The 12221-nt window shown below is 34.6% G+C and overlaps 1 protein-coding gene across 2 annotated transcripts in view; it reads left to right on the forward strand.

The window, feature by feature from the left end:
- Positions 1-685: 685 nt before the first annotated feature.
- The window catches only part of LOC121374054 (coiled-coil and C2 domain-containing protein 1-like), a 44073-nt gene continuing 32537 nt past the window's right edge, over positions 686-12221 (forward strand). For both annotated transcript variants that reach the window (XM_041500947.1, XM_041500948.1), the window contains exons 1-4: positions 686-841; positions 7893-8034; positions 10190-10290; positions 11860-12051. In XM_041500947.1, the coding sequence (XP_041356881.1) occupies positions 773-841; positions 7893-8034; positions 10190-10290; positions 11860-12051 (504 nt within the window). In that variant the 5' untranslated portion in view covers positions 686-772. The remainder of the gene's footprint in view (positions 842-7892; positions 8035-10189; positions 10291-11859; positions 12052-12221) is intronic.

Genomic DNA, 12221 nt, shown 5'->3' on the forward strand with positions numbered 1-12221 from the left:
TATAATTAATTAAATATAAATATTTTAAAAATAAATTAATTGTATATAAATAAGTAAATTTTAATCGGTATTTTATTTTATTTTATTCTAATTTTTATCTTTTTATTGTTTGTGGTGTCGGTATTGTGTGAGAGTTTTTAAATGTGTCAGCACCAGGTTTTTTAAGAGGGCGGTGGGGGGTGGGGGAGGGGAGAGAATATTATCTGGCAATAATATACTCCCCGCTCGCCGGCTTGGCTCTGTAATGTACATTTTTAAATATTATTAGTTTGGTGTTATTGTTTTTTAAATATAATATGTTTACAGGCATGCTCTTTTTAATGTGTTTTATTTATTTTATACGGGTTTTTATGTCTATTGAAATAAAAAGAAATTTTAATTTAATAACAAAGATTTTATTTGGAATCGATTAATTTGTAGTTTTATGGAAACTTACGTTAGTAACAAATGAGACATTTTAACAAAATCATTGTTCTCACCAGCACACCATCCACTATGTATTCATAACATATAATTTATTTATCACACATAAAAAGGAGAAAAATATGACAGTTGCAACTGTGATAATGCTTCTTTAAAATTTAACATTACCGATTTGCAAATTATAATAAAATCGGTTCCGAATGTTTGATTCCGAAATTGGCCGAGTCTTTCCAAAAGAAATTGTCGTAGGTGACATTAAGGGAAGTAACTTTACTTCCGCGTTTATCCTGTGATGTTTCTTCGTAACATCAAATTCTGTTAATAATACTAGTAATTATATTATATTATCATGCTTGGGGGTAAGAAGAAACCCTCTGGTGATCCACCAAAACGAAAAGGAGCACATCTAATGAATCAGGTCTGTGTCATGCATAATAATACATTGCATTTTGCACGTTATACTTACGTGTTTCCGTGGACATGGGTTTCCGTTTGCAGTTCTACGTACACTATTGATTACAGTTTAATCTCCTACGGTCGACAGTCACTTTTCGCACCCTTGTTTTAGCTTCGTACACAGTAAATAAAACATATCCAACGGTAATTCTTTTATATGATATATTTGACAAAAGGTACTTTTTATTTCTTTCATCCTTTGAAAGTTAAAATTAATATTTTGTCCAGAATTATGAAAAATAACAAAATACCAACCAGTAAACAACGTCCGCTTGTTATAGAAATTTGACAGGGGGGTCAAGTTTAGTAGACCAGTTTTTATTTTAATGTGGCGAAGCATTGTAATAATATAGCTAATTTTGAATTTGAATGACGTCAGTATTCAAATGACATCATTTTGAATCGCCTTACAATAATCATACACGGGTACATGACGTTTCCGTTTTAAGAATGCTGGAAAAATTTCAATGCAAACTTGCTATTGAAAATTTTTTGTTTGAACATTACTAATGCATCTGAATATATTTGAAGAAAATCTTGTGATTAAAAAATTGCACCTTTTATGAAATATGGATTTCAAGTGAAATTATGGTAAGATATGCTATATTTATTGTGTACAAACCCAAAACAAGGGTGCGAAAAGTCACTGTCATCGACCTTAATGTCCAAACCAAATTGTTAACTACAACCGTGTCCGGTGTATCGACGCGTCCAGTGATTTGGCGCACTTGGTATTTTGCTCAAGTATGCTTAGGAAGTTGTCATGTTGTCTGTGTTTTTAACAAATTAAAGTTCAATTCCATTTTTAATGTTGAATCAAGTATCAACATATTTATTGTTATGGGTACAATTATTGTTTGTTTTTTAGAATTATCAACAATTATATCATAATTTCAAAATAAATCATTCACCTGCTTTCGTGTATATAAACGTGAAGTAGGTCAGCCTTATTGATAATAAGAATGTTAAAACCATTCTAAAAACACCTTTCCCGAATTTTTGAAATTATAGTAAACGGTATAATAAAAAAAATTCTGTTATTTTTATTTAAACTGAAAAGGAAACGAAACATAAGTTTTACACCTTAATTGACAGTCATTCCAATTCACAACTATCACATTGTTGTCAAAAAAAAAAGAAAAAAGAAAAAGAAATAAGATACACATGTGTGCACAATCTACCCGAGAAAAAAATCCATGTAGGCATCTTAGCCATGCATGAAAATGAAAATGTATGCATCTGCAGTACTGTGCCACTCAAGAAAACGATTCCGAATCTGATCATGAGATGGATCATGTGTGATCATTCATTTAAATAGTAGTATTTTTTAACAAGACAAAACAAAAAAGTACTAAAATAATCCTGCAACAATAGTGTAGCGTTTATGGGCTACAAAGTGAGGTCATGGGTGGTTTATAAATAGCGGGGTCACCGATCCACATCTACTGCGCCGAATCACCAAACATGCAAATCGTTTCGGATACAAGGGGGTGTCTACATTTATGGATACTTTTAAAATGTTTATTTACTGACGACAAAACAATTTGTAGTGTACCTCAGATTATGCACTGCTTCATTGGTGAGATACATTTTATTAAGTATTTCACAATGTTCACATAGAAAATAGTGTTTGAATGCTTAGGTGTGCCGATACACCGGACAGCACTGTATGATAATTTACTCTCCTACCTTTAATTACTGTCACATTTCCCCCAACTTTTGTCCAGGCACATGTGAAAAAACCATTACAGTGACACAAATTCGACATATAAGACTAACGATGTCGCCAGTATCCACTTTGCTGAGATAGCATATGGCAAAATACATCCAGTTTTCTGCTGTCTGCCATTTTTGAAAGACTCCAAAGTATGTGACATAATTAATATAAAATCAATGATCTCTAGTGGTATCTTTAAACAAACGAATACTAATTTAAAAAAAAAAAATGACATCATGTTTGCAGGCACAAAATTACATGCTTTTTGCCCTATGCAATCTCAGCGAAGTCGATATAGCTGACATGGTTATCATGTAGTATGTGGTGTCTGTGTCGGTGTGTTGTTTTTTTCAAGATTTCTGTCTGGTCAAAATGTGAGTAAAATCTAACAAAAAATAATAGTAGGAGAGAAATTTATCGTAGTTGTTAACATTTTGATTTGGACTTTAACTGCGTTAAACATCTTGACATTTATTGGACATCCGATGTTTACAAGTCTAAGCCACAAAACAAGCATGAAAATTCTGCTCAGTTTTCAAGCGGAATCGATAAAATCATGGAATTGATTATTTTGTGGTTAAAAATAATTTGTATACTGGGGTATCATGATATCGCGGTACTTAACTATTTGGAAAAAATAAAGAAAAGTACTTACATATATGAAAGTAAATATACTTTTGCTATATCTGCATCATGTCCATGCCATTGTGTTGACAAATAAATGCAGTTACAACATTAAAACAGTTAATGAAAGTACACCATAGCACTGGCACCCGTTTAAGGGAGGTTACCACGATATCGCGGTAAATCGCAAACGTTACAATACGGTGGACCGCACGGGTCAAAAATGGCTCTTTTTGTATATCCTGTGCCCAGTATAGGCGTGCGCTACAACAGCTTGCTCTGAATGTGCACGTAAAGTCCTTTTAGCCTTTTAGCCTACACACATTTGTAGTAATGTCTAGTAAACAAACTTCAACACAAGAACGAAGAAAAGTCAACTTAAAATGTTTCGTTTTTCAATTATAGTAACATATTTACATTTTCGAATGGAAAAGTCAGTAATAATAATTATTCTTCTTCTGGAAGACAGTGTGGGCATTTAAAAATACTATTATAGTTATTTTTTTTATCATATTAGTAAGATTCAACAGTTATATAATCAATATTTATCAAGTGAAACCAAGAATAGAACATATTAAAAGTTTATGTTTTGTTTAGATTGCCAATAAATATAGGCATGACCCTTAAATGTTTCCATACTAAATATAGTAATGTTTCACACATTCTAAATACAGTAACACTATGACCGTGTATAGTCTCGTTTTTATTGTCAACAACCAGATGACAGTCGGATAGCTGTCAGAGCAGAATTGTATGTGGGTATGGTAAGTACTGGGGCTATTTATAAGCATGGGAGTGTCAGTAAAATCACACTTTCTGTTATTTTATGACCAAACAGTAAAACTATGAATACTTACCAAAAATTTTGACATTTCTTCAAATTTGTTAACGGGCAAAACAATGTGTCTGTCATCACATTTTAATAATAAACGTGCCACCAGGGGGGCGTTGTGCATGCTAAACCGCAAAAATGTTGGAACCCGCAATAAAATAGTAATCCTGCATTAATCCAATTTTCAGTTACAAACGAAGTCTCGAATATTCCCGCGGGCCATTGTAAGCAAATTTAAAATGTGATTAAAAACTGTTGGCGGAATAGGATTATTTTTACAATTATTCATTTCGGGTTTGAGTTTCTTCCACAATGGACAATATTAAATGGAATATCACATTAATAATAATAATAATAATAAATAAACTAATTTAAAAAAAAGAATTAAAGGGACACACCCTAGTTACGGCTAGTTGTTAACCATTACGGCGTTGTTTTTCGCTATTAAACCCATTTTTTTCACAAATAAAATTGCACTTTACTTACCGTTTATTATTTAGAATATACATTTCCATTCACCTGAAGTTTTTTTTGGTAATCCTGGTAATCCTGGTTTTTGTAATGCCACAAAATGCATTTTTCGTATTTCATAAAATGGCACGGGCCTCTGAAAAAAAAACTTTGAGCAGACAAGGTCTAATCTATTTTTAGACGGGATATTTTTATTTCAATGTCACAGACGTTGGTATACCACGTGACCGTTATCATTTTGGTTCAGTTTGTTTTCTCGTGCACGGTTCGCGAAATCAACATCCGATTTGTTGTTGTTCATTTGTGAGATTTTTCTTCACACTTCGTGAAAATTTTCAGTAACAATAAAGTTCAGACAAGTAAGTGTCTCAATACAAAATGTTACAAACCCTTAAAACCAATAATTTTGCTAAGTCTTACGATATCTGGAGAGGGGATACAACCAGGACAGAACAGTTGGAACATGTCCAGGAGAGGTGAAAGGAACGCACCCCAAGTCTGTGAAATTTGTCGTGACGTAGGCATTGTTGTGCTTCTTGCAACATCTACCGGTGACATCAGAATACTAACTTTCAAAATTACTTCAAGCAATTGGGACATGGGGATTCCCATGGTATTTATCGATATAAAACCTGCTTTTTCACTCCATTTGATAAAAACGTGATCTAAGTGTGTTACAGGTTTGTAGATTAACAAAATTATAATTTATTTTCGCTGGATGGAACTAGGGTGTGCGGCTTTAATAAATAATAAATAAATAATAATAATTTATTAATTTATTAGTAGGCCTAATATTAAATAAACATAATAATAAATTAATTAATACTAAATAAATAATAATAATAATAAATTACTGCATATTAATATTAGTAATTATAATAAATAATAAATAAATTAATAAATTATTAATTAAATAAAAACAAATGCTCATCAGATTTTTAATTTTTAATGTTTCCTTCATACATATACATATATGTAGAGAGAGAGACACACACACACACACACACACAGACAGAGAGAGGTGGGTATGACAGAGGTAGGGTATGGAATGGGGTGGCAAGAGATCATGCATTTGCTTGTTTCTTGTTGTTTTCTTGTTCAATTAATGTGAATTATTTGTAATTTAGTATGCTTACCCATGTTTAACACCTAGTAGTAGTTACAACAAACAGCAGTTGTCACCAAGTCACTATATCACGTATTAAAGTTTGTTTTGTTTAATGACACGACTGGAGCACATTGATGAATTAATCATCGGCTATTGGATGTCTAACATTGGTAATTGTGACTCATAGTCATCAGAGGAAACCCGCTACATTTTTCCTAATGCAGCAAGGGGCCTCTTCTACAGACAGGAAAGCACATACAATTGGCCTTTGTCCAGTTGTGGTTGCACTGATTTGAAGGAGAAAAAACCCAATCAGCTGAATAGATCCACCAAGGTGATTCGATCCTGCGATGCAAATACCTCAAGCAAGCACTTAACCGATTGAGCTAAATCCCGCTCCTAATAATATGTTGTTCTGTAGGCTGGGAGACTCAAAAATTGTGGTGGGCTAGTAAATTTTAGGCCCAAAACACACTGGAGCTGGGTCTGTTTCTGAAGAGTGTGGCAAAGAGTCTGGTGTATTTTGATGTCTGGGTCTGTAACTTGCGTATTATCAATATAACTGACTGCATTCATATCTTTGGATATATTTTCTTCTATATATATATATAAACAACAATAATTAAGATTATTCCACATTGCTTAATATATATCTTTCCTGTTGTTTATTAAGTAAAATGAAAAAAAAAGAGTGGCTTGAACATTGCGCAACAGGCAGTCTGGCAGTGTGAAAATATAGCACATATTCTATTTCATCTGTTGCCAGATCTGTAGTTTGTCACATTCGATTCAGTGTGTTTCGTTTTGGACTGATATCATACTCGCCAGACCCAGGCCCAGATCCAGTGTGTTTTGGCATTACCGGTAGTTGGTTCTGGTCTGGCAGGCTAGTGAAATATTTTCCATTTCTGCACCCCTGGGTGCCCATGATTATAAATGTTTAATTAATATACAACTACTAGTAAATAAAAGTATTTGGTTGTAATTTTTTATAAGCAAGGTATATAATCTTTTACATTTTAAAGCAAAACTTAATAGGTATTACCTATAAAAGGTGGGAAGTTGCCATTATGTAAAATTGATGGAACCCCTTTAAGAGATGATTGTAATAATCAGGTGAAAAATAATTGATCAGATTAAAATTTATACAATATTAAATGTATGTATGTATGTATGTAATTAATTAATTATTCAATGATTGAGTAAAATGAAAAAAGCATATACGCAAAATAGTAAGTAAGTAGAGAATGTTTGGCCTGATCTTAAATAGATACATATGGCATACACACATGTATGTACTTGACCTAGAAACTGAGCTGCATGTAAACAGACACTGCCTATTGGGCTTCAGTCCCAAGCCGCTTTAACTGAGGTGTGATGGATTGCAGGTAGGGCCAGTGACTATCAGTGGATAAATGCATCATTGGTTTTTCTTGTTCCAACCTGCATTGCTTAGTTGTTTACTGTACATCAAAGGCTGTGGTATGTGGTATCCTGCTTGTGAGAAAGTTGCATGTTAAAGATTCCTTGTTACTAACAGACAAGTGGCACTGGCAGAAAAGCATGTTTTTTCTCCCATTGTTTATTGATAGTGTCACAATTACTATATTATATACTATATAACAAATTACGGCAACCCATTTTGTGTAACATGTCATGGCCGTGTAAATGATGTCCTTAATTAAATGCACAAATGAAAATTGGGTTACCTAAAGCTAGGCTTATATGAACAACGCAGAGGCTTGACTATATATTGGGTTACCTAAAACTAGGCTTGTATGAACAATGCAGAGCCTTGACACAGTGTGTACACTGAACAAAAATCAATAAATATACAGCATTCATTACTTTTGTTGTACACTAATTGTCCAACATTTCTGTAGCCATCGAGTTGCTTTTCTCCGGTTAACATAATGCTTCAATAATCTCCTTGTATATTGTATGTTATAACCATATGAGAATAGATGTTTATTATGATAGATATACATGTATGTATTTATATTACAGTTCCATGACATCATAGTCCTGAAAAAATATATACTAGTATATAAAGTCAATAAATATACACACCTGGCTTTTAAATACCACATATGCTGGTGTGTCATTAAGTTCATTGAAATCTTTCTTTGTCAAGACTCTTACTACAAGTACAACTGACAGTGACAAACCAGTGGTTCTCCCGTCATTATACATATACATGTATGTCGTGTGGTTTGTTGATTATATTGTGTATTTCACACACGTTCTGGTTCGTTTGACAGATGGGATTGGGAATCCCCGGCGACATGAGCCAGATGGAGGACATGTATGGGGATCTGGAGATGGATGAGGATCTGGAGGCAGAACTGGCAGCACTCACTGGGGAATTGTCTCCACAAAAGTCCAGTGCTCGGAAAAGTAAAGGTACACGTGTGGTTTGTGATGCCATCAAAATATCATTACCAGTGCACTGCATACATAACAGCACCTTCTAATCATGCTAATCTGTGTATTCTTCAGTTTTAGACCACAAAAGTTCAAAGTTTGTTTTGTTTAACGACACCACTAGAGCACATGATTAATTAATCGTTGGCTATTGGATGTTAAACATTTGGTAATTCTGACTCATAGTCATCAGAGGAAACCCGCTACATTTTTCCTAATGCAGCTAGGGATCTTTTATATGCTTACAAAATTAATGTTTTCTTACTGTAATTAAATGGGCAAGAACATTTTGTCCCTCAGGTTGGAATTGCCTTATCTATACCTCACAACGGTGATAGATTCTATTATTGTTATATTGAAGTCTGACCAAAATGTCCATCTACCATTTGTAGAAAGTTTGTGTGTCGGTGACTATTTCAACTGGAATAAAAACATTGAAAGAAACTAAAGTTTTTATTTTATGATGGGCTGTTTGTGTCAACTGTGAACATCACTGACTTTTAGCAAGTGTACATTATATATGTATATGCTGGCCTCATAGAAACTGTTTTATACATATATACCTTTCCTTGGTTTTTATATGCCATCTATGGGTTGTATTATGGTATGTCATTGTCCGTCCATATGTCGGTCTGTTAACTTTTTCTTGTCCGGACCTTATCTTGCATACAGATGCATACAGGACCATCAAACCTCACATGTAGGAACAACTTGGTATGATGGTGTGTCGCGTACTATTACTAGGTCACTGTAACCTACTTTTCAAGGTTTACTGCACATAACAGTAAATCCTTGTCCAGATCATATGTTGCATACAGATGCATACTTGACCATCAAACCACACATAGGAACAACTGGTGGTTGGTTCAAAACAAACTGTTCATCCATCCCATTGCAATTATTTCACATAATTATAATTGAATCATACCCGTAACATATTAATTAATATACTAATAGATATGGTTTTACATCAAACTCCTGATGAGTGTGTCATATACCTCACCGGTACTCTTGTTTTATGTACAAATGACTTGTATATACAATTGTACAAATGTATATACAATTAAATTTGTTTTAAATTAAGGATTATTTGCTCAGTCTATATTGCAATACATTTGAAGGTTTCATTTTTGGTATTTGGTCAATTCTTTTAAACTCTGGTTTTGAAAACTTGTAAGAACTACATGTAAACATTGGTTACAAAATGAAACAGCATCTGACGTATATGTCATAGTCCAGCGACTTGATTAAAGTTTGGTTGTCATGTTATAAGCCTACATTATAAATTATATGTCAAGCAAGTCTATTTGCATTAGTGGATATTAATCCCAGTACGTCTTTCTGATTTAGTGCTGAGTATTACAAACATTAAATTTCACTTCATTTACATGTAGCTCAGAAACTGCTCAATTTTTCAGAATTATATGTTACAATTTGCTTTGTGATGTCATGGTTAAGCCATCAGACATAAGGCTGGTAGGTACAGGGTTCGCAGCCTGGTACCGGCTCCCACCCAGAGCGAGTTTTAATGACTCAGTGGGTAGGTGTAAGATACTACACCCTCTTCTCTCTCATTAACCACTAACAACTAACCCACTGTCCTGGACAGACAGCCCAGATAACTTGAGGTGTGTGCCCAGGACAGCGTGCTTGAACCTTAATTGGCTATAAGCACGGAAATACATGTAAGTTGAAATGAAACAATGTTTAATGATATGACTAGAACACATTGGTTATTTAATCATCCACTATTGGAAGTCAAACATTTGGTGCTTCTGACAGATAGTCTTCCAAGGAAACCTGCTACTGGTTTCTGTTATCAGCAAAGAATCAGCACTTTTCCACAGACAGGACAGTAAAAATTATATGAGTTACCTTTTTAACAATTCTGTGTGTATATGTAATGACTGTTATACACAATACAGTGAAACTCCTCTAAACCCGTCACCCTTGGGACCAAGTAAAATGTCTTGTTTTAGAAGGTATCCTGTTTAGAGAGGTTAAGTTCTGTACTGATTTTAAGAAATGGACCATGAAAAATGTCTGGTTTTGGGGAAATTCCGGTTTACAGAGGGTCAGGTTTTGACAGATTTCACTGTACAACATTTAATTCATGTTGTCTTGCTACATGTAGGTCCTGCTGCTGTTGCCAACATTGACAGAATGGTGGCCGAGAGTTTGCGGGATTTCACGAGTGATGAGGAACTGTCAGACACTGAAGATCCGGATCTCCTGGTATGAGATGAGTTTTAACAGGTTTTATTGGGGAACTGTCAGACACTGACGATCCAGATCTCTTGGTATAAGACAGGTTTTAAACAGGTTTTATTGCAAATGCAGCTCTGTGTGTGTGTGTGTGTGTGTGTGTGTGTGTGTGTGTGTGTGTGTGTGTGTGTGATTTAGTAAGAAGGACTAGCATCCAGGAAAAACACTTGCTCTAGATAAATGAATGAATGAATGAATGAATGAATGAATGAATGAATGAATGAATGAATGAATGAAAGTTAAACAACACTCCGACACAGAAATACACATTGGCTATTTTGTGTCAAAGCTACTCTAGAAAAATACCCCAGAACCCCTGTCATATTATATTTTTAATTTCTAATCTTGTATGTATGGGACAATCCGACTTATCATGGTGCTGGGTCTTACCATATTGCCATTGTTATCTGGGCCCAGTAACATAAAGCACTCATAACACGTCAGACGTATTATGTATGGCGTACGTCTGATGTAAGTGTTACGAGTGCTTTGTGTTACTGGACCCTGGCCTCTAAACACGGCTAGTGGAAGTGGTATGGCCAGTCTATTCATGGTTTTGGCCATACCAATAATTTTGAAATTTTTTAAATAAAAATTTATCTGTTAAGTACAATATTTTTTTTACCTGAATTCTAATTTCACAAAACAGTTTATACAACTTTATCTTGCCCGAATAATGTTAGATATGAAAATGATGCAAAAGAAATTTTGTAGTACTTAAAATGCGACAAAGAGCACCTGACTTTCAAATCATTTCTGGGTCTGAAAAGGTCTTCATTCCTTTGGCACTCGACTACTTAGCAGACATAAACATTTGGTCATTGTGATAATATAGTCTTAGCAAGAGGAAATCCACTACATTTTTCCAGTCAACCATTAAATCATTTAATATATGTTGTTTGAATCTGTTGCAAGAAAAGAAAAGGTACCTCTGGTTAAATTCATTGTTTATGCATTTATCAACTCCAGAAGAGATTACCTTTGGTTGTCACCTGTTGTGATATAATGTCACATGTTAATGGTAGTATTCTCCTAATATGAGCATGGATTGTCAGACAGAACATGTTGATTTTTATTTAGTTGTTTTTTAATATCTAACCGGCCTCGGTGGCGTAGTGGTTAGGCCATCGGTCTACAGGCTGGTAGGTACTGGGTTCGGATTCCAGTCGAGTCATGGGATTTTTAATCCAGATACCGACTCCAAACCCCGAGTGAGTGCTCCACAAGGCTCAATGGGTAGGTGTAAACCACTTGCACAAACCAGTGATCCATAACTGGTTCAACAAAGGCCATGGTTTGTGCTATCCTGCCTGTGGGAAGCGCAAATAAAAGATCCCTTGCTGCTAATCGGAAAGAGTAGCCCATGTAGTGGCGACAGCGGGTTTCCTCTCAAAATCTGTGTGGTCCGTAACCATATGTCTGATGCCATATAACCGTAAATAAAATGTGTTGAGTGCGTCGCTAAATAAAACATTTCTTTCTTTCTTTCAATATCTAATGCACACCTGACTGTGTATTTATTCTTCCACTAAATTCCAGGCTGAGCTAAATGAGTTGACAACAGAGGAAGCACACTCACCGTCTCCAAGTAACCAGTCTTTACCGAAGTCCACGAGTGAAAACAACCTGTCAGTGATCGAGGAAAGGATGTCCATGTACTCACAAGCGTTTGCTAATGCCAAGGCTGCAGGAGACAGCTCAAAGCAGAGACGACTCGACAGAGGCATAAAGGTGTGGACAAATTATAATTTTCTGCATGTAATTTTGATAATATATTTTTAAAATATATAAATGGAGACCTAATCAAATGGAAGATGACTCAACAGAGGCTTAAAGGTGAGTACAATTTATAATTTTATCCATGTAGTGTTTTTATATTATTTATTTAAAAAATATTACTA

This window comes from Gigantopelta aegis, chromosome 6 (genome assembly GCF_016097555.1).
Source record: "Gigantopelta aegis isolate Gae_Host chromosome 6, Gae_host_genome, whole genome shotgun sequence".
Classification (NCBI taxonomy): Eukaryota; Metazoa; Mollusca; class Gastropoda; order Neomphalida; family Peltospiridae; genus Gigantopelta; species Gigantopelta aegis.